General features: G+C 49.6%; 1 protein-coding gene across 2 annotated transcripts in view; it reads left to right on the top strand.

The window, feature by feature from the left end:
• The window catches only part of ESRRB (estrogen related receptor beta), a 191,386-nt gene extending 180,015 nt beyond the window's left edge, over positions 1–11,371 (top strand). For both annotated transcript variants that reach the window (XM_050798838.1, XM_050798837.1), the window contains exons 6-7: positions 539–808; positions 7,771–11,371. In XM_050798838.1, the coding sequence (XP_050654795.1) occupies positions 539–808; positions 7,771–8,015 (515 nt within the window). In that variant the 3' untranslated portion in view covers positions 8,016–11,371. The remainder of the gene's footprint in view (positions 1–538; positions 809–7,770) is intronic.
• Positions 11,372–23,729: the final 12,358 nt, after the last annotated feature.

Genomic DNA, 23,729 nt, shown 5'->3' with positions numbered 1-23,729 from the left:
GTGGTCGCTGGGGCCTTCCCCTGTGGCTTTGAACAGCTGTGTCCTCATTCTTGGTAAGGCCTGTGGGTTTCTGCACAGCTGAGGCTGCATCAAGGATCAGGTGTCATTTTCAAACACGAAAGCCTCGTCTGGTTTGAGCAGAGAGTGGGCCCTGGAAACTCCCCAGAGTGGCCGAGAGCTCGTAATGCTGCTCTCGTATGTACTCAGTCACTCCTCTAACTACAAATGCATTGAATGAATCAAAAAGCCTCTACAGACATTTGGAAAATACCATAGAACTAACAATAATAATGATAGCAACAACTGTCAACATTGACTGAGTTCTTATTTCAGTCTTTTCCGTGAATTCCAAGTCTGACACATTCCCCAAGGGGAGGACAGTGAGTCTTACACCACACAAGGAAGGCCCGGGGACAGGAACCAAGGATGCCAGAGACACAGCCACACCCTACAACCTCTGCCCCCTAGCAAGCCCCAGGGAGGCTCCTGGTCCGCCCTTCTGACCTGCCACTGCCCTCTGTGTCCCCTCTTCCCGCAGGCTTCTCGAACCTCTCCCTGGGGGACCAGATGAGCCTGCTGCAGAGTGCCTGGATGGAGATCCTCATCCTGGGCATCGTGTACCGCTCGCTGCCCTATGACGACAAGCTGGTGTATGCTGAGGACTACATCATGGATGAGGAGCACTCCCGCCTCGCGGGGCTGCTGGAGCTCTACCGGGCCATCCTGCAGCTGGTGCGCAGGTACAAGAAGCTCAAGGTGGAAAAGGAGGAGTTTGTGACACTCAAGGCCCTGGCCCTCGCCAACTCCGGTAAGGGCGGCAGCGGGGCCTGGAGGGGGAGATTATAGGGGTCTGCATGGGCCTAGTGAGCCCATCTCTGGGGCCTGTGGGCAGGACTGGCTGCCTTGGACAGAGATGAAAAGAAAACACTGAAATTTTTATCACCGAAGATTGTCCGAGAGGTGGCTTGCAGATAAAAAGTTGGTGATGAAGGCTGGCACTGGCTGAGCATTTCCTAAGCCTCAGACATCCAGACTGGCACACTGGCTAAGGACATGGGTTCTGAGGCCACATTGCTAAGGAGCAAATCCCATGTCTACCATTTGGGCAGGTTGCTTCACTCTGTGCCTCAGTTTCTTCATCAGTAAAAGGAAGGCAGCAAACAGTCCCTACTCTACAAGGCTATTGACAGGATTTCTTTATACATAATTATATTGCTTGCAACATGCTTGGCACATAAAAAGCACTCAATTATTTATTTGTTTATTATAGACAAGGTCTTGTTCTGTTGCCCAGGTAGGAGTGCTGTGGCTTGATCCTAGTTCACTGCAGTCTCAAACTTTTGGCTCAAGTCATCCTCCCACCTCAGCCTCCTGAGTAGCTGGGACTACAGGCATGTGCCATTACTCCAGCTAATTCTTATTTCTATTTTTTATTGAGATGGGGTCTCACTATGTTGCCCAGGCTGGTCCCAAACTCCTGGACTCAAGCAATCCTCTCACCTCAGCCTCCCAAAGTGTTGGCACTACAGGTATGAGCCACCACGCTCAGTGTCAACTTATTAAATTAGCTAGGAGTTTATTGAATTCTTACAAACAATCTGAGAGTAAAATTCTTATTGTTGCAACCCCATTTTACAGATGTGGAAACCGAGACCTGGAAAAGTAAAGAAAACCACCCAGGGTCACACAGTTAAAAAGTGTCAGAGTTAAGAGTCAAACCAAGATCCTCTGATTCCAAAATCAACCTGAACCTATACCCCATTCCTTGAATCTTTCAGTCAAATTGCTTGAACACAGGAGGATAAAACCTTCCCAACTGAGTGGTTTAAGCTGGAGTTACAGAGGAGGACTCACTCCATTTCATTAGCATCCACCAGCTTCTGGCTAGATTATCTGAGGAGAAAGGCAGGCACTGGGGAATGCCAGTGAATGAACTTGAATGGAACCATTATCTGCACTGAGAGAGCTTCCACACTATTCAGGGAATGGTGCTGGGTGCCAGGGGCTGCAGGAGAAGGATAAATACAGGGTATCCTCCCTAAAGAGAGCACATGTCAGGAATCACACACATGATTCTGCTGCAGAGCAGTGTGTGGCTGAGTTAACTGTCCAGGTCTGGGTCAGATAGACCCAAATTCAAATTCTGTCTCTGACACTTCCTAGCAGTATGACCTTGGGCAACTCGGTGTTCTTGTGTGTTCAGTGGGGATATTCTGAGCACCTCTTCCAAGTACTTTTTTTTTTTTTTTTTTTTTTTTTTTTTTTTGAGAGAGTCTCGCTCTGTCACCCAGGCTGGAGTGCAGCGATACAATCTCGGCTCACTGCAACCTCTGCCTCCCGGGTTCAAGCGATTCTCGTGCCTCAGCCTTCTGAGTAGCTGGAACTACATGCAGGCACCACCACATCCAGCTAATTTTTGTATTTTTAGTAGAGACAGGGTTTCACTATATTGCCCAGGTGGTCTTAAACTCCTGGCCTCAAACGATCCACCCGCCTTGGCAGATGTGAGCCACCACGCCCATCCCCAAGTGCTTTTGTGAGTATTAAAGATCGACTGACAATAAAGCACTCAGCCCGGTGCCTGGCCTAGAGGAAATGTTCAATAAATATTAAATATTATCATTATTATTAATGACAGAGGACCCAAAGTGTTATTAGCATATGGAAGAGGGAGAACTGGCTCCCAGATGTAGACAGTACACACAGGGTAACCAACTGGTTTGCTCAATACTGTCCTGCTTTAACTGAAAGTCCCATATCCCAGGAAACTTGTCAGTCCCTGGCAAAATGGGACAGTTGGTTGCCCTAGCACATGGCTTCGTGGCGCATGCAGGGGGTGCTGTTGATGACCCACTTGGATCCCTTTTACTGGGTTAGTGCATCCATCCCCCAGCTGCTAACAGCTCATAGGTACCCCTTTGCAGGGCCTGCCCTCCTCTGCCTTGCCCAGAGGGTTATGTGGCCCTTTCCTTGGCACCACCAGGCAGTGGTGGACCCACATGGGGACAAAAGTCCAGATCAGAGCCCTGCATGGGCTCAGGCTAAGCCAAGGTCCCATCTTTGCCTTGCTTTCTCCTTCTCTGTGCTTCCTGCCTCTCCACTTCCTTTCTCCTGAACACATGCCCTCCAAAATGTCTCTATCTAAACCCCTGCCTCAGGCTCTGCTCCCAGGGAACCTGATCTAATACAGAAAAGGATGTCACTTTTTTAGTTCAAATCTTTTATTAATAATAAATGAGTGCAAAATAATAATAAAAATTTTACATACGTCCACAGAGAATATTTACACATTGAATTCCAAAATTGTAGTGCATTCTTTGTTAGAGAATCCTAATGCTGTTTTCTTAAAGTATAGTTTTAGATTTACAGAATAACTTTTTTTTTTTTTTTTTTTTTTAAGACAATCTTGCTCTTGTTGCCCAGGTTGGAGTGCAGTGGTGCAATCTCCGCCCACTGCAACCTCTGCCTCCTGGGTTCAAGCGATTCTCCTGCCCCAGCCTCCTGAGTAGCTGGGATTACAGGAACCTGCCACCACACCTGGCTAATTTTTGTAATTTTAGGAGAGACACAGTTTCATCATGTTGGCCAGATTTATCTCAAACTCCTAACCTTAGGTGATCCACCTGCCTTGGCCTCCCAAAGTGCTGGGACTACAGACGTAAGCCACCACACCCGGCCAATTTGCAGAATAATTGAGCAGATAGTACATAAAGTTCCAGACACCCACTCCATCCAAGTCCTCCTTCCCCAGTAGTTTCCTCAATTATTAATATCTTGCATTAATGCAGTAATGTGTTACAAATAGTCACCCAATATTGACATATTATTAAGTAAAGCCCATAATTTCCATCAGGGTTCACTCTTTGTGTTGTATTGTTCTTTTTTTTTTCTTTAAGATGGAGTTTCGCTTTTGTTGCCCTGGCCGGAGTGCAATGGTGTGTTCTCGGCTCACCGCAACCTCTGTCTCCTGAGTTCAAACCATTCTCCTGCCTCAGCCTCCCGAGTAGCACGTGCCACCATGCATGGCTGATTTTTATATTTTTAGTAGAGACGGGGTTTCTCCATGTTGGTCAGGCTGGTCTCAAACTCCCGACCTCAGGTGATCCATCTGCCTCAGCCTCCCAAAGTGCTGGGATTACAGGCATGAGTCACTGCACCCAGCCGACTGTGTTGTATTGTTCTATAGGTTTTGACAAATGCATAATAACATGTTTCTACAATGACGTATCATACAGAATAGCATCACGGTCCTGTGCTTCACCTACACAGAGGGGAGCATTTGAACCAGGCATTGCTGAGGGCTTGGGGGTTCCAACGGGTGGAGGAGGAGCAAAAGCAGTTAAAGCAGAGGAAGCAAGGTGCATGAAGCCAGGTATAGGAAGGCTGGCCAGGCTTTAGAGCTCAAGTCCTCTATTCTGGGCTCTCCTTACTTACACCAGACACAGAGCTCAATCTTGGCTGTGTTGGGAGAGGCAAATAAAGAGGTGGTGTCTCCTCCACTCTTACTTGGTCCTCAGTACTGGACCACACCACACCAGCTTTCAGCTGCTCTTCTGTTGATCTCACATGGACCTGCACACATACACATATGCACATGTATACATACAAACACATGCACATGCCTAGACACCCACACGTACACACACATGTGAACACACATATGTGCATGCACGTACCCACATATGCACCCACATACATGTGTATACACACATACACACACACCCCCACCTGAGGACCTGTGGTGGTTTGTCGATATGAGTCCATCAGGAGCTTCTGTTGGCATCAGACTTTGCCTGAGTGCACTTTGTCATATGGTATGAGGTTTCAGGTCTCCGGACTTCTTGCCCCAGTGACACGTAGAGAGCCATCCTGCAGCTGGTGCACAGGATGAGAAGCTGGAGGTGGAGGAGGAGTCTGTGATGTTCAGGGCCTTGGCTGACCCCCAAGAGTCGACAGACATTGCTTATTCCAGAGAGCCGCAGGCCTTGATGACGGGAATGCTTCCTTCCCAGCACGGAGGGATTGAGCATGAGGCCCTGTGGCTACCAAGCAGATACTCAGAAAGCAGGCTGGCTAGTGTTTTTTTTTTTTTAAGTAATGGTTTTCCCGCCTAGGCGACAGAGTGAGACCCTTTCTCAGAAACAAATAAATAAATAAAATAAAGTAATGATTTAAAGGAGTGCTTGCCAAAGTACCTGTGATGAAGGACCCATTCTTAGGTGTTTCAAAATGTTCAATCCATTATGGATAGATCATTTTGTAAAGTACAACAGAAATAAATTATTAGAAAAATGAAATTAAAAACCAGATGTACAAAACATGAGTCAAATTTTTACATTTTTACATATAACAGACATAAATATAAATCATCCTTCCAAAGTGCTGTAAAGTTTCTAAATGCTTACTCTCAGTTTCTTATCACAGACCAGTAACATCCAGAGGGCAGGCAGGAGCCAGTCTGTGTACCACACTTTGAGCAGGCTGGGTTTAAAGCGTGTACTTCAGAGTCAGTGAGACCTGGGTTCAAGTGCTGCCTCTGCCACCTGCTGGCTGAGTGTCTGGCAACCTGACCTTTGAAAGCCTCAGTTTCCTCATCTGTGAAATGGGGAGAACAGCAGCTCATTGTGAAGAACGTGCAGTGACGCACATAAGGCCGTGGGCACCGTGCTTGGCACAGATCCCTCCTAGCTCACTGTGTTTCTGTTGGGCTCTGCGGGGCATAGTGAGTGGCCTGGGGAAGAGGAGCCAGTTGGAGGTAGCCCCTGCTTCCAAGGGAGATAAGACATGAACTCGGATGTGGCAGAAAGAGCCAGTGATTCCTGGCATAAGAGAGGATCATGAAAAGGGCTCAAGGAGGAAAGAGTAAATTGTTTTCAGCTGGGGAGGCAGACGCTGAGTGGGGTCTTAAAGCAAGAGATGATTCGGTAGGATGGGAAGAGGGAGGGTAAACTTCTGTAGTGGGGCCATTGGCTCCAGGCGGGAAATGGGGAAAGAACAGGCCAGTTTGGGGGAGAGACTAGAAAAGCAGGCTGGGCTCAGACCAGAAGCTCAAGGGCTGTGAAGGGATTGGATTGTGATGGGGTCAGTACAGAGAGACAGGAAGCATTGTACCGAAGTGACCCTCCCCAGCCTTGACGGAGAAAGATCACCCAGGCACAATAGAGAAAATGTGTTGGCTGGAGAAGGGATGGGTGCCAGGAGACAATTGAGGTGTCCTAGCAGCAGCCGCCAGGGCCACCATGGGTGCCACTGCTGAGGCTGAGTGCACGGGATGATTCAGGTGTGGGTCCAGTAGCTCAGGGGGCTGACGCTGGGCAGAAGTGCCCAAGCACATCAGAGGCAGACTGTGACCCCACACCACGGCCCCCTTGGAGCCTGCTGGCTGCCGTTTACCCCACATCCCAGCCATCCCCAAAGCTCCCTGACAGCAGGAAAAATTCATAGCCATTGATTTTGTAATTAACAGTTTATCAATGCTATCAATACAGACCTGCTGATGGATTGCAAAGAAATTAATCTTGCAATGTTATTTTATTTCATTTTTGGTCGAAGGCAGCTGCCAATTTTGGCCTCCTTGGGGAGAGTGGGGGGAGGATGGAGAGGGTGGGGAGAGGGAGCTGGCAAGAGACAGGAGCCCAGATGGCAGGGCCCAGCCATGTTAGGTACCCACTCTGTAAGTGGCCGAGAGTGTAGGAATGGGGCCTTGCTTCGTCTCCCACCTGATGACGAAGGAGTGCTTACTGCCTTGGTAGCAGGGAGCAGAAAAATGTGGAGGAGGCTTGGATGTGGGGCCAGTGAAGACCCAGCTCTGCAAGGACACTCACCCCAGCCTGAGTCCCCACAGGAATAACACTACCTGACACTGATTAGGTGCTAACCAAGCTCTGGGTAATGTGCTGCTTCAGTCACCCTCACCGCAACCCTGAGTCCTCACTCCCGTGTTTTTCAGCCGGCTCAGACCCAGCTGTCACGTGGCCATCAGCAGGTGCCTCCCTGCTATGCTGGGATATAGGTAAATTTTGTTTGAACCCCTAGGTCATGGCCTAAGTTCAAAACCTTTCCCAAGATTTTAGAGAACTCCCAACAGCTCCCTCCATCACCATGCCCCATGCTGCCACCACGGGGCACCCTGACACGGAGCTCAGCCCCTATATCTGTGCCTGTATTCTGTGTCCTATAGACAGAATTTTGTCAGGTTAGCGATTGCACTGAAGACTTAGGGAGCTGGTGCCTGGCAGCGGCAGCGGCAGTGGTTGTCATGGTGTTAGCCGTGATGGGGCTAGGGGCGGTGGTAAGGGTGATACTGCTACCAGGGCACTGACTTGTGACAAGTTCTGTTATAAACCCTTGACCTGTTTAACTCCTTTAAGCCCTTGAGGTAGGCATGGCTATTATCCCATTTTACAAGTGAGGAAAATGAGGCACAGAGAGGTTAATAACTTGCCTAAAGTCACACAGCCTGCAAGTAAGGTACACAGGATTTCAACAGTCTGGCTCCAGTGTCTCTGCTGCCACCCCCTGGTGACCTCTTGAGAAATGTCCTCTGTAGATGCCAGTCTCTCCCTGGGTTTGAGCCCCAGCTCTGTCATTAGCTTCTGTGACCTCCGACTGGCAGTTAACCTCTCTGAGCCTCAGATTGGCTCTCTGTGAAGTGAGGGTTCTGAAGATACCCCTGCCTGCCTCCATGCTGCCACCTGGACCCCGAGATGACACCCATGCCAGGCAGCACTCCCCGGCCAAGCCTGCTAATGCTCGTCCTTGTGCCTGCAGATTCCATGTACATCGAGGATCTGGAGGCCGTCCAGAAGCTGCAGGACCTGCTGCACGAGGCGCTGCAGGACTACGAGCTGAGCCAGCGCCACGAGGAGCCCCGGAGGACGGGCAAGCTGCTGCTGACACTGCCCCTGCTGCGGCAGACGGCCGCCAAGGCCGTGCAGCACTTCTATAGCGTCAAACTGCAGGGCAAAGTGCCCATGCACAAACTCTTCCTGGAGATGCTGGAGGCCAAGGTCTGATGGCCCTGCACACGGACCAATACCCACCTACAGACGGACAAACGGACAGACCGAGGTGGAGACCTCCACAGCCACCAGCCTCCACCTTCAACCCCTGTATCATGGCTCTGAGCTGTCCCAGAGGCAGGGGTTTCTCACCTCCTGGCTGTGTGCAGATTCTCGGGTGCAGTGGGGCGGGGGACGGGGATTGGGGGGCAGGGGTGCGGGGCTCATCTGTAACTGGCTTTTTCTTTGGTGTGTCTTTCCTTCTCCATGGGCGGTGCGGAGGCCTGGGCCAGGGCTGACTCCCTTCGGGAGTGGAGACCACTGGAGCAAGTGCCCCCTCCCCTCCACTGAGCCACCAAGAGGCAGCGTGTGCATTTCCGAACTCCCTTGCCTCCTCCTCGCTCCGCGGCCTGGGTGGGCAGTGCTCAGGCTGGGTACCACCCGGACGTTTTCCTTCTGCAGAGGGCAGGTGTGCAAGGGACAGCAGCATCTTTCTTCCAGAGGCCCTGCCTGCTCTGAGATTCTCTGGGGCCCCTCAAGAGGCCCCATACCTTCCACAGTTCCCACTCAGCTTTCAGCCAGGGCGGACCCACAGGAGAGCAGCAGCTAGAGCTCACGTGCTTCCTGGGCACCCCACCCCTCGGGGCCTAGCCCCCTGCCTGTCACCCACCGTGCCAGTGTCCACCTGTCCTCCTCCTCTTCTTCTCCTCCCCTGGGAGTCCCATGCTAATTCCTGACCCTACCTCAGAGCTCACTCACCCAGTGGGTTCAGCCAGCCACGGTGACTCCAGGGCCTGTAGACAGGAACGTGCTGGCACAGAGAAAAGCGGGGACCATATCATCCTCCCCAGAACCCTCTCCTGCTTCCTGCCTTCCCCCTCTCCCTGAAGGGCAGGTCCAGGCCAGGTGAGCCTGTGAGAAGCTCAGGAGCCTGGCTCCATCTGAGAGCACTCCGGCGGGGGGGGAGGGGAGGATCAGGGCAGGATGGGCAGAGGCCCAGACCCATCTTTACCAAGCACAGAAAGGCCCAGCAGCTGAGTAAGTAGGCAGGGGAGCCCTAAAGAGAGGAAGCTCAGCGGGGTAGCCTGCCTCATCCTTCCTGGCTTCCCTTCCCTGCACTCAGCATCATACCGCAGGGCTGGTGTGCCAGTGCCACAGGAGGGGTGCCCTCACACCACCCTTGCACCACCAGAGGTTTGGTGTAGCTCCCCTGGGCACTGTGAGCACGCCAGCTCTCTGGCAGGACGCCTGCAGTCCCCCTGGCTGTGCCGGGTGACCAACCATCCTGGGATGTTTCTTTGTCCCAGGAAACTCCTGCACTCCAGGCACATTGGGACAGTGGGTCACCGTATTTCTGTGGACGGCCATGAAAGTTTTCACTCATTCAAGGGGCAGCCCTGAACACCCATTTGTGCTCACATGTTGGCTAAGGGCAGCTTAGAGGATCTCCCAAGGACGAAAGAGTATCAAGCCATGATGGAAAATGCCCCTTCCGGATCAGCTGCCTTCACAAGCAGGAATCAGAGCAACCCCCCGGGGATCCCCAGTCAATGCCCTTCTAGTCCACCCCCCTCACCGAGAGAGGCAGGCAGATCTCACCTGGCACTAGGACACCAGGAGGCCAGGTGCCTTTCTGCAGCTTTTCCACAGAAGCCCTGGTCCTGCCTCCCTGGTTCTACCCCAGGAACCTCCCAGCCTGGGCTTCCGGGCTCGGACGTGCTGAGGTCATCCCAGACAGGAGGAATGGCTGAAATCCACAAACCGCAGAGCAGCTCTCTGATGGTGTCCCACACAGAAAATGTTAAGGATTCCAAGAGTCCTCCCAGACCAGTGGTGTGTCCCCCACGGCTCTGCTTGCCTTTGGGGAATCAGGTCTGAGTCACTTGATGAGTAGGTACTGGAGCCATTACCCAGGATGCTGCATGCCTGGCCCTCCATGCAGCCCATCTTCCCTCATTTGGGTGGAGGCACACATTTGGGGCAAAGGCCCCTTCCCAGCATCAAGGAACACCAGCTACAAACCAAGTCTAGCACAGTGTTTAGAGGCTCTGCCCCGAGGTTCTGCTCCGGGGAAACCTTCACAGTAGAGACCTTGGGGTGTGCACTTTGGGGGTCCCTCAGTCTCTCACTGTGCTGTGTCCTTGCAGCGGGGCCGAGGTGGCACCCTGTTCTGTCACTTCCTGCTCAAGCTGGAGGACCCAGGCGGCAGGGCATCATGCCCAGCTGGCATCTGCTGTCCGTCTTTTCTAGGGAAAGCATTTCTGGCTCACCATGTAACATCTGGCTTGGAGCGTGTTGGTGTTCTGCACACTGCCTCACTGGACCTAGCGTTGCTGCGAGCGGCCTCACTTCAGAGCCCCTTTAGCAGAGTGGGGCGGAAGTCCTGTTGGTGTCCATGAGGTGGAAGCTGCTTTTATACGTAAACCTCAGATCACAACAGGAAACGTGTCAGTAACAATGGAACTCCATCCAATGGGAAAGTTCCTGGCACTGAAAGGGTCCATTGGACGCTCAGAAAAGAAGTTTAGGGGCCAACTTCTTACCTGGAAGCCTGGCCAGATGAGAACCCTCTCCGGGGGACAGGACTGACGTAGTGGAAGGTGGTGAAGTGAGGAGAGTTTAGGGGACCCTTCCCCCAATGGAACAGATCTCAAGTTTACCCCAAACCTGCCATTTCTGGAAAATCTGTAAAGAGGAAACAGCCCGTCTCAGTTGTACTCTCATGATACAGGTCATTTGAAATGAACCAAGAAATAAAACATAAAAATCCAACCATGGAGAAGGTGGTATGGCTGGGTTTTGTTTGGTCCCCTTGTCCTCATACATTCTAAAGTTTCCAGACTGGCTTTGTCACTTTGTGAACTCATCATGTGTGAAACCCAATCTTTGCATATAGGGAGCTTCCTCGGGCCACACTTTAAGAACCAAGTAAGAGACTCTCAAGACTCCAGCAGAGTCGGGAGGCCATGGCAGAGCCTTAGAGGAGCTGGAACCTGCACCCACCTGTGTCGGGGGCCCCCTTTCCCCATAGACTCCGCCCTCCCTCTGTGCAGATGGAAGTGGCAGGGGAGGGTGACCAGCTTGTGACAAGAAGACCGAAGGGTCCAGAGTCCATGCTCATGGAACAGCACCAAAGAAAAGCACTATGTGGAAAGATTGTTTTATTTTCTAATAATGATAATATGGCTGGAATGGCTTCTTAAGATGTATATATTTTTTAAAATGGCAGTTCCCCATTGCAGCATCACCTACTTGTACGTCTTTCGGCCTCTGTATATGTTCTCCCAGAGATCCCCATGTAAATCAAATGCCCTAGGACTCTTCCATCCTGGTCCCATGTATCTGGAATCTAATAAATAAGGAAAGGAACTATTGAGTTTCTTCACACATTGTCTTTCTGGGCTGACTGTCCCCTGGACAGCATTGCCTTCGGGTCTCAGGCCGAGGCTAGGAGAGGCCGTTGGAAGAGGCAACCCAGCCGCAGTGTTCCCTGGGGAGTCCCATGGTGTCATTTTAAAAGCATGTTCATCAGCAAACTCAGGAATGCAACTGGAGAAGTATGCTGCAGGTCTGAGAAGTTCCCTGTTGCTTTTATGCTTTTAATATCAATGGCAAGGCAATCATTAATGCCAGAGAAACGAGATATCAGATATATGTAAATGAAAACCAATTCATTGCCTTAGGATTTGGAATTGCAACTGTGACACACACAACACTGATAGCACAGCCCACGTGTTATTCCAGGACACACACAGGACCAGTGAGAAGCAGAGGGGAGGGCCTGAAAGAGATCAAAGAAGACATTTCAAGATGCCTTTTGTTGCAAGTAAAAGACACTCTAGCTTATACCAGCTTACTGGATTTATATGTGAGTGCAGAGGTGGGGTAGGCATCAGGCAGGGTTTGATCCAGAGGTTCACAAAGTAAATAGAGTTATGGTTCAACTTTTCTGATTCCCCCTGTTCTTCTGTGTGTTTGTTTCATCCTTATGCTGGCCTCTTTCCTGGTAGCAAGAAGGCTGCCAGTTTTTTGTTTCACACCCTGGGGGAGAGAGAAAATCTCTTTCTGCAAAAATGGAAAATGTCTGAACTCCTTTCTGAACTCCACTGGGTTTTGTGTCTATCCCTAAATGAATCCCCATGACCAGCTTGGGGTAGAATTAGTTCCACTCAGTGGCCTAGCTGCCATACTGTGGGAAAGGGGTGGGTTGGAAGTCTAGAAGTCTAGAAGACAGCCAACCATAATGCCCACAGAACCCACATACGTGGACAGCTCAGGGGCTGGTCAACTTTCAGTGAGAGGTTTGTGAGTCTCCTGAAGCTCTTGAAAGATACGAACCACATGGTTATCTTTGCATTCAACACCTTCATGCATGATATGCATTATGTACTTGTGGGAATGAAAGTACTCAATTTATAGATTCTTTTTAGGTAATTCACCTTAAAAGAATGCACACGTGGCTGGTATTTATGCTGCTTTCTTAAGAAAAAAGTAATTAGGAAAAAAAATTCAACCATAATATCATGTAATGCAGTCAAAATGAAAATCTTGATTTGATTATCTGTATACTAGGATATTCTGTGCTACTTTTTCCATTTATACATGTAATTGTGATCAGACCAACTAATAGCTCATATTTTCAAAGACTTAACCCTCATCCATATATCCATCTCCATTCATTCTCTAGTCTCTCTTTTTTGTTGTTGTTGTTGTTGTTGTTTTGTTAGCAAAAAAGTGAAGCCTCAAAGAAAGGGGAAAAACTCAACTAATAGTCATTCATTCATTCTTTTATTCATTCAACAAATATTTACTGAGGATCTACCCTGTGCCAGACACTATTCTGGGCACGGAGACTATCTCCATAAAGAGAACAAACAAGGCTGAGCACGGTGGCTCACATCTGTAATCCCAGCACTTTAGGAGGCCTAGGCGGGTGGATCATGAGGTCAAGAGTTTAAGACCAATTCTGGCCAATATGGTGAAAACCCATCTCTACTAAAAATACAAAAATTAGCTGGGCATGGTGGCATGCACCTGTAGTCGCAGCCACTCGGGAGGCTGAGGCAGGAGAATGGCATGAACCTGGGAGGCGGAGGTTGCAGTGAGCCGAGATCGAACCACTGCACTCCAGCCTGGGTGATAGAGCGAGGCTCTGCCTCAAAAAAAAAAAAAAAAAAAGAGAGAAACAAGAACAAACTAAATCCATCTTCATTTTTCATGGAGCAGACAGTCTATTGGGAGGAAGAGAGAGAAAATAAGCACAGCAAATAACCAAATTATATAGTTTGTTAGAATGTATATAGTGTAAGTGAGTTGGGGGGAAGCAAGGTATGGGTGAGCAGAAAAGGGGTGGACGCTACAATTTTTTTTTTTTTTAAGACAGAGTCTGGCTCTGTCTCCCAGGCTGGAGTGCAGTGGCGCAATCTCGGCTCACTGCAAGCTCCGCCTCCCAGGTTCACGCCATTTTCCTGCCTCAGCCTCCTGAGTAGCTGGGACTACAGGTGCCTGCCACCACGTCCAGCTAATTTTTTGTAGTTTTAGTAGAGACGGGGTTTCACCACGTTAGCCAGGATAGTCTCGATCTCCTGACCTCGTGATCCGCCCTCCTCAGCCTCCCAAAGCGCTGGGATTACAGGCATGAGCCACTGCGCCCGGCCTACAGTTTTTCAAGGAGTGATCAGAGCAGTCTCAATGAGGATGTTACACTCAACAACAAAAGTTAAAGAAAGTGAGGATTATGTGGGTGTATGGAGGGAGAGGTCTTCATGCAGAGAGAGCAGCCAGGGCAAAGGCCCTGGGGTAAGACTATGCTTGGCGTATTCAGTAAGCATCAAGGAAAGGAGTGTGGGTGAAATGGAATGGGTGAGGCCCTGGGAAACAAGGGACACAAGGTGATAGTAAGTGTGGCTCTCACGCTGAGAGATTACATGAGGAACCAGTGGAAGCATTTGAATACAGGGGTGACGCAATCACACATTTTAATAGGACCACTTTCAGTTGTTTTGTGGTTTGCTGGGCTGTTGTTTCTTTGAAAGTGTCTGACTGGACATTGAACATGGTGTTGGGGTTTTATCTAGGTCATGTATTTAAATAGGGGTCTTCAGAATGGGGCCAGGGTGGAAGTACATGGGATAGGTGTGTCATTCTCAAGTCTTCCTGGGCCACCAGAGGCACCTGGCTGGCCCTACCTTTGTGCCCACCCCTATCTTAGTTTTGCCCCAAACTTGTCATGGGGGCTCTGGTTGTCCCTCTCCTCTTTCAGTTGCTGTGTTAATAACACGCTCCAAAACGACAGGGTAGAAGCAGGAAGACCAGCTAGAAGACCGCTGGTGAGGTGACTGTGGCTTGGAGCAGGGACGTTTCAGAGCAGGTGTTAAGAAGCGCTGGGGGCTGGCCAAAGTGGCTCATGCCTGTAATCCTAGTACTTTGGAATGTCAAGGTAAGTGGGCCACTTTGAGCTCAGGAGTTGGAGACCTGGGCAACCTGGTCAAACCCTGTCTCTACAAAAAGTGCAAAAATGAGCTGGCGTGGTGGCTCGCACCTGTGGTCCCAGCGACTCAGAGGCTGAAGCTGAAGGATAACTTGAGCTGGGAAGTGGAGGTTGCAGTGAGCCGAGATCGCATCACTGCACTCCAGCCCGGGTGACATGGCAAGACTCTGTCTCAAAAAATAAATAAATAAAAAGAAGTGCTGGGGTTCTAGATCTATTTTGAAGCCGCCAGATTTGTTGATAAGTCGAATGTGGAATGTGAAAGAAAGAAAGGAGACGTAGGTAATTCCAAAGATTTCGGCCCCAGAAACTGGAAGGAGTAAGGTTGTTATCCACTGAGATGGGAAAGACTGAGGGAGGGCAAGCTTGGGAACTGGGTGAGAGAATCAATCGTGTTAAGGGTGAGATGCTATCACAGGTCCAGGGGAGACGTATTGCCAAGAAGGCCTTAGACCGTAGGGCAGGTTAAACAGGAAACAGGAAATGTGCTTCCCCCAGTAACAGATGTAGCACTGGTGGTCTTTCCCGGCTAAGAATTCCTTCTCACACCCAGCCAACCCCTCCACTGTTCTCTACCTGTCCTCATAGGCAAGAAAGTAAATTAAACCGGTGAACATAGGTTTGTGGAGAAGAAGGAGCTTAGCGATCACCTTTTATGTCATTATTTGTCAGCTGAGCGAAATAACCCAAAAGTGAGCTTCTGGGGAAAAGACCCTCGCTAGAAGAATCAGAACTTAACCTCATCCTTGATGTTTCAAAAACAGTGTGGTGTGCTGGGAAGCTCGCTGTACTGGCAAGTACACAACTGCTTGACTAGATTTAGACCAGGAGTTCACAAATGGGGGCAATTTCTCCCCCAGGGGACACTTGGCAATGTCTGGAGACATCTTTTGTTGTCACACTGAGTGTAGTTACAGGGGTGGAGGCCAGGGATGCTGCCAGATATCCTACAGGGCATGGGATAATCCTCCACTGAAAGAATTATCTCACCCCAGATGTCAGTGGTGCTGAAGTTGAGAAACCCTGTTTGGATGTACTCTGGGCATTATTAAGGAAGAACTGGAAGCCATTCTTCTAGAAGGGCCCCTGTGTTCCACCCAGAGTTCCAGGAAACACAGTGTGGGGGCGTCAACTCCTGTTACCAAGATCTTCCCCCAGTGCCATCTGCACCCCACCTAGTCTCACTCTACCCTGACGCTTCTATCAGGGGCAAACATCCCATGCTCTCATGAGCAGTTTCTGTTCAGACTCAGCCTTCAGGTCCAACCAAGTTCTTCCCCCCAATGCCATCTGCACCCCACCTGGCCTCACTCTACCCTGACACTTCTATCAGAGGCAAACATCTTACGCTCTGCATGAGCAGTTTCTGTTCAGACTCAGCCTTCAGATCCAAGGAGAGACCGCTCTGGTCCTGCAGTCTGCCCCGGCCCGGTTCTTTTCTATGTCAACTTTTGGTTTTGTGAAGCCAGGCAGCACCTGTGGCTTCAGGTCTCAAAGAAGTGGAGACCCTTCTTGGCAGACCTAAGAGACCCCCGTTGAAGTGTGCTAAGAACAAAGGTGACTCTACATCCTCATCTTCCTCACCCCAAGTGGCCCCAGTCCCTGGCTGCCTATCCCTACAGTTGTGGTCTACCTCTGGGTTTTCTCTCATTATATCCTCCCCTTGCATGGATGGGCAGGGGCTCCTGGGGTTGGCCATTCGAAGTCCAGCATCTGATGGTCAGAAGTGAAGCCTTCTCTGCAGAATGGTGGGGGAGGAGAGCTACGAGACTTTTGAGACCTTTCCTCCTACTTACTTTTTCAAGGCAATTGATCTCACTTCTATAGACATCTCTCCCTTATCAGCCCAAATGTCCCACCCACCTATGCAAAGATCCCATTGTCAGCTGTCACAAACCAGGACCAAGTCACAAGGCACCAGGGCTTTCATTTGGGTACTGAAGAGTCTCTTCCACTTCCCTTGTGGAGGAGAAGGACAGGCAGAGCTTTCCATCCCCTTCTCCCACAGGCACACAAGACAAGCTTGGAGCAAGACTAATACAGCGGTGGGCAAAAAGGAGGGGGCCAACCAGGTGCCTGGGCTGCCCCAACAACCCACCTGTCATGTGGTCTATACTTCCACCCCACTCCCCCTTTTTTTTTTTTTTTTTTTTTTTTTTTTTTTTTTTTTTTTTTGAGACAGAGTCTTTCTTTGTTGTCCAGGCTGGAGTGCAGTGGCACGATCTTGGCTCCCTGCAACCCCCGCTTCCTAGGTTCAAGCAATTCTCCTGCCTCAGCCTCGCAAGTAGCTGGGATTACAGGTACCCACCACCAAGTCCAGTTAATTTTTATATTTTTAGTAGAGATGGGGTTTCACCATGTTGGCCAGGCTGGTCTCAAACTCCTGACCTCAAGCAGTCCACCCGCCTCAGCCTCCCAAAGTGTTGGGATTACAGGTGTGAGTCCAGCTATCAACCCCATTCTTCAGATTACGACACGGATGCACTGCCCACTGCACCAAGAGGGCAACCTATCAACCTCATTCTTAAGATCCCTATTTAATACATGTCCCAGGTAAAACCCCGATGCCATGTTTAATGCCCAGACAGTCACTTGCAAGGAAACAACAACCCAGCAAACCCCAAAACAACTGAAAGTGCCACAAGTCTTCACTCCCCTTCTTCTCATCCCTCCCTCACTGACCCATCCCTGATCCAGATCTGCGTAACACCTTAAACATTTTCCCATTTTCCTGCGCAGGTTAAAGGGCTAGAGGCTGATCCAGTGAGAAAATCTCTTCTTCAGCAGAGGACATGGGGCAGGGGTGGCAATGGAAGACTGGAAACCTCACCACCTATGTCTTTTATCTTGCCTCAGTTGCAAATTCACTTCACACTCCAAGAATAGAAACTGTGAACCTGAGAGAGCTGTCCTTTGCCTGCCCCGAGGCTTTGCTGTGTGCGTTGTCCTTCTACAGAACCAGGACATGCCCCTCCGGGACCCACCTCCAGGCCCAAAGGCTGTAGCAGTTGTTTTAAGTCTTGTTTCAGCAAGCATCCAGCAAGGCTGGGCCTTTCCAAGCTAAGGCGTGCCCTCTCCCCTCCAATGCGCCTAAATTTTCCCAGTTAATTCTACCAGAGCAGTCTCTCCTTGGACCTGAAGGCTGAGTCTGAACAGAAACTGCCCATGCAGAACATGGTATGTTTGCCCCTGCTAGAGGTGTCAGGGTAGAGTGAGACCAGATGGGGTGCAGATGGCATCGGGGGGGAAGGGCTTGGTAACAGGAATTGACGCCCCCACACTGTGTTTCCTGGAACTCTGGGTGGAACACAGGGGCCCTTCTAGAACAATGGCTTCCAGTTCTTCCTGACATTTGACTCATTATCTATTTCTCATTCATTCATCATCTGGCACAGGGCTGGATTTGCGGGGCATGGTGGGAGCTCAGAGTTTATCTGGGAAAGTAAACATTGAACTAGTGGTTTACAAGTGTATTTTATTACGGGAGACTTTTAGCAATATAAGAGAGACTTTAACGGAGGCAGGCACCAAGCTGGCCACTAAAGGTAGGGATGGTGAAGAACAGTTATCCAAGGACATCAGCCCTGGGGCAGCAGGTTGAGGCCAAGTCCTGAAGGAGTGGAGTTAAACAGGTGAGGGAGGAAATAGTGTTTCGGGAAGAAAGAAGAGAAACGCTGTTCAGGGAAGAGAGAGAGAGAGAGAGAAGCTGCTCTGTTCCATGCCTGCCCAATAAACTGGAAGAAGACCACCTGATTGGTTGAGTGGGGCCAGAGATGAGGAAGAAAAGAGAAGGTTGGAAACTGCCAGGGCCAGATTGTTGAGGACACTGCTCAACATGGCAAGAGCAACGGGAAATCCTGCAGAGTTTCAAGCAGGGCAGTGACAGGGTCAGATCTGTCTCTCCTACCCGGAGACAGTGGGTCAAGCATTTTGTTGTCCATGGACTGGCTATGGGATGAAGCATGGGCTTCAGATTCAGACAGGCTGAGGCCCAGAAGTCTGCTCTGCCACTCACTGGCTGCACGGCCATGGGCCAGACACCTCCGCTCTCAATCTATGCAATTCAGCTGATCACACCACGTGAGGATGCTAATGGGCAGCATTAGTGGATGCTTCCATATCCCAGATACTTCACACATATTAGGCCCTTCATTCCTCACAATGAGTGTCCGATGTAAATGCCACTGCCTTCATTCTATGGGAGACTAAAGCTCAGAAAGGTTATTCTACTTGTTTGAGGTTACAGAGGTCAGATTTGAATCCAGGTCTGTATGAGTTCAATTAATGTCTCTTCTCCTAACCACCATGTCATATTTTAGACTATGAAGTTGTTGTCTAAAGGACTGGGTGCATAGTAGGCACTCAACAAGCGTTTGCTCCCCCCAACCCTCCTTCTACTGTGAGACACCCATGGCCTCACAGGAGCCTCCCCCAGCTACAGATGTCTGCCCCTCAGCCCTGCCAGGCACAGCTTGTCCCCACCCTGGGTCAGCTTACTAACATCTCCATCAGGGCAGGAAGGGAAAGAGCAGACACAAGCGTGCATTTGGAGACTCCTGTGCCAAGCAGCTCCTGTGCTCTGTGACAGTGGGGCCACCAGAGGAGGCACTGCTGTGCCAGTTTGCTTTACCCAAAGACACACCCTGCAGAAGTAACTGAGCTGAGATGATGCTGCTGGCCTTCAGACTACATTACAGGGGACAAAAATCCTCCTACCTTATTCCTTTTTGCGTGACTTTGGAGAAAAAAAAATCCAGCCAAACCTTATGAGCTTATATTATGCTGACATTTTTATCATCATCCTAGAGGTCCCTGGGGTGAAGGCTCAGGTTTACTAAGAAGAAAAAGTCTTTTTTTTTTTTTTTTTTTTTTGAGACGGAGGAGTCTCGCTCTGTCGCCCAGGCTGGAGTGCAGTGGCCGGATCTCAGCTCACTGCAAGCTCCGCCTCCCGGGTTCACGCCATTCTCCTGCCTCAGCCTCCCGAGTAGCTGGGACTACAGGCGCCCGCCACCGCGCCCAGCTAGTTTTTTGTATTTTTTAGTAGAGACGGGGTTTCACCGTTTTAGCCAGGATGGTCTCGATCTCCTGACCTCATGATCTGCCCGTCTCGGCCTCCCAAAGTGCTGGAATTACAGACTTGAGCCACCGCGCCCAGCCAAGAAGAAAAAGTCTTAACTGTATGGTATGAGAAGTCAGACCTTAGGCAGAAGGAATCCCATATTCCCAGACAGAACACAGAAGGATCTTAGGAGGCAACGCCTGGCTTGCACCGTGGGACATGGAGATGTTTGCAGGGCCTGGATGTTTGGAGCAGATGTTCTGTGTCCCATAAACCATGCAGTATAGGGGACTTGTCCTGGCTGAGATTGCTCTCCTATCCTAGTCACAGGCGTCCTGCAGGACGGGGAATGGGAAGGAGATACCAGTGTCAGGTACAGAGGAAGGCCTGGGTGGTCCTTGCCTGGTCTTGGCCGGGGCCCTGTGTCTTTCTTTATTCTATGTCCCAGGCTACCCTCTGCTTCACATTGAGGTCACTAGGTGGGGGGAAGCAGGGACAGAAGGCCAACAGAGGGGAGGGCCCCAGGGCAGATGTGGAAACTGCTGGCCAAAAGGAGAGATAATTTGACTCAGAGGAACCGTTCCTGGAAGGAGACAAAGCTCCCCCAGCTTCCTCTGGAAATTGCTTTGTTTAAAATGCAAAGTGCGGATGTGTTTAGACGACATCTCAGCATCCATCACCCTATGCAAATGCTGACCCTGGGGGAGAGGAGCCCCTGTAAGTCACTCCAATCCCCTAATCGAGTGTGTGTGGGTGATGACAGGCCAAGGGAGTGGCCTAGGGCCAGGCGACAGCTCACCACCCAAGAGAGGCTTGATAAGGACTGAAATGGGAGGGATTCCAGCCCTGGGGGGCGGGTCCACACCTGCATCATCCCCAGGCTAGCTGCTCTTGGATGCAGGATGCCAGCTGCTGCTGTAGGTGACTAAGGACAGAGCTCTAAACAAGTTGCTGCTGGACCTAGCTGCCTCAGTTGCAGATTCACTTCACACTCACACAGACAGTGAATTAACAGCCCTTCCCCTGAGCAGGAGGATGCCCCTTACCTGAACACTCTGAAACTGGGAAAAGGGTGAAATTGATTACCTGATTGGGAGTGGGGCTCTTCAACCCAAGCTGCCATTTGAGATCTCAGCCCATCCCCATGAGACAGCCTTCCACCTGTGTCCCAGACTCGGCTTGGACACCTTCGGTGACAAAAACCCATTGTCCTGGGAGGATGTCCAGATAAAATACAAGATGCCCAGTTAAATTTGAATTTCAGATAAACAATTAATAATGTTTTAGTATAAATATGTCCCAAATATTGTATGGGATGATTTATTGTTTATCTGAAATTCAAATTTAACTGGCTGCCCTGTTTTTTTGTTTTGTTTTGTTTTTTGCTAAATCTGGCCAACTATATACCCTGATCAATCCATTCCCACTTTTTTGTATATGTTTAATCATCAAATAATGGATTGGGTCCACTTCTCTGCCTTTCATATCTTCCCATCTTCTCTATCCTCCATCCTGGTCCTGCTTTCTGGGCCATATGAGGCAAGCTGTACCCTTCTTCTACCCACAACCCTTTGAGAATGGAAACAGACTCTCAGGTACTCACAGGTTCCCTGATTCTGAGCTCTCAAACTGTCCTCTGGTTGCTTCCTGTGTATCGACTTTAGGTTGGATTCAGGAGCCTGAGACGGAACTGAATAACTTGGCAAGTCAGGTAGTAATCTCTTCCAGAGGCTATGTCTTTGGTGGTGCAGGGGGCTTAGGGTGCACCAGTACAATAAAACATGCTTACAACCACCCCACCCACACTCACCCACCCCCGCCAAACACTTGGCAGACTTGACTGGAAAATGCCATGAAGGACTAGAAGCTGATCCTATAAGTAAAATTTCCTCTTTAGCAGAGAATGTGGGTTGGAGGGCGTAGAAGAAGATTGAAAACCTTACCACCTATATCTTTTATTTTGCTTCAGTTGCAAATTCACTTCACACTCAAAGAACAGAAATCACCCAGACTTCAAGAGAGTTGTCATTCTACAGAACCAGGATATGGCAGAAAGGGCCACGAATGATACAAAACATCAATGCAGAGGAATTAATTAGGCAGAACAGTGCGTTTTGCACATGAGTACCAATTCACAATTAGGTCTTCTGCCAACCCAGAGTACAGGTGAGTGCGGTCCTAATTTTCAGGTAGCCAGCAGAACTTTCTCCTAAGCTCTGTACAGCCATCTCCACAGAAGTAGCCGTGGGGACCTCTTCAATGTGCTAAGCATCGATATGGAGCTGCTGCCTTCAAAGGTACAGCTGCAGGTAAGGGTACAACTCTGAAGACCATATTAAGCCACCAGTCGCAACTTACATGGAAACTGCTACCTCTCCCCAGTAATGAATTAATAACCCAACCAATAGGAAGAAGATAATTTTCAAGCAATTCTCAGTTGCAGAAACAAATTTTAGGGGCTCCATTCATTTACAATGTGGATAACTTCATGCATCAAAATATGTAAGGAGCCAAATGCCAGTGGGGTAAGGAAGGGTTTTCTCATCAGCATTCTCTTGTGTTTCAGGTATAGGTCTTACCTTTTCAGGGATAGTGGCCACATAGTTCGCCATGTTCCCAGCAGTTATTCCAGAACACGGTAGGTTCCCAATTTCCTGAGGACATACAAAGATGAGACTTCGTTTACCAGTTTCCTTTATTTTGATCCGTAATCCCATCTTTCCAAGTTTTATACTTTTGGTATGTTTTTTGATCATGGTTATGGTGATTTCTCTCAACACAATGTCTACTTCTCCTTGAAGGTCAAGGAGGGAAATAGAGCCCAGAGGTGACCAGTCATGGTTCCTCAAGACCTGCAAAGAAGAGGACAGGCTACCAGGTAAGTCCCAAGTGTCCTCTGGAGGGGTCCATGCTGCTGACCCACCTCAGCCCTTCTTCTGCTCCCCCAGCCCTCACTGGCCCACTCGAGTTTATTGCATCAGCCCCCACACCCTCAGTGCCACCTAAGACCTTACCACCAAGACAACAACTCTGGAATCTTCCATAGGCAATAAATACATGCTGATCAAATGAATAGATCAGTAAACCTCTTGTCTCTTTCCATTTCTTGGCCATACGAGCAGCAGAAGAACCTGCTTTTATTCCTACAGTTCTCAGTCTGCCAGGGGGTCAGTTTGGGCCCTCCAGTAGGCAGATGCTGAGACAGAGTTAGGAAGACATTTATTGGGGGAGGGTGTAGTGTGTTGAATAATCTCCCCCAAAATTCACAACCATCCAGAATTTCTAATTATTTGGAAATAGAGTCTTTGCAGGTATAATTGATTAAAGATCTCCAGATGAAATCATCCTAGATTTAAATCATCCACATGGAGCTGCCTTCAAAGGCACAGCTGCAGGCGCGAGTACATTTCTAAATCCCAAGATAGTGTCCTTGTAAGAAGAGAAGACACAGAGAGACACACAGAGAAGGGGATGTGAAGATGGAGGCAGAGACTGGAGTGATACAGCTCCCAGCCAAGGATCACCAGCCATTTCGAGAAGCTAGGCAAGAATCATGGAATCAATTCTGCTTCTGAACCTCCAGAAGGAAACAACCTTGTCAACATTTTGATTTTGAACTTCTGGCCTCCTGAACTGTGAGAGAATAGGTTTCTATTCTATGGTTCAAAACCACTCAGGGTGTGGTAATTTGTTACAAAGCCCTGGGAAGGGAACACAGGAAGTAACGCCTACAAAAGCAGATTGGACAGGGAGAGTGTCAGGCTATGGCCCAGTCTCTCCCAGATCAATTCTTCTACTTCCCCTTTATCATTCACAGGTTAACCCTTTACCCCCGACTCCCAACTCCAATAAAATTCTTTGTCTCCCAACTCCATCTCAGCCTATGACTGCCATGAAACCTCTATTGACACAGTCTTGGCTGCCTCAGTAGGGCGCTCTGGGCAAACACTGTCCATCGGGGCAGCCCTCCCTCCGTCTTGACCCTGCCTCACCCATCCCAGCCTGGGCTTTGCTCCATCGTGACTTCCTCTCTCTTGTACCTCCAGCCTTGCCATTCCACTGGCTCCTCCCCTCTCACCACCAAACCAACTCAAATACAGTAGCTCCTCTTCCAGCTGTGACGTCTTCTCTTTCTGTTGTTAGCCATGTGTTTTTCCCAAGATATTTGTTGTTTTTGTTG

Source organism: Macaca thibetana, chromosome 7 (assembly GCF_024542745.1).
Source record: "Macaca thibetana thibetana isolate TM-01 chromosome 7, ASM2454274v1, whole genome shotgun sequence".
NCBI lineage: Eukaryota > Metazoa > Chordata > Mammalia > Primates > Cercopithecidae > Macaca > Macaca thibetana.
Note: the sequence above shows the minus strand (reverse complement) of the source record. Positions and strands in the feature narration are given on the sequence as shown.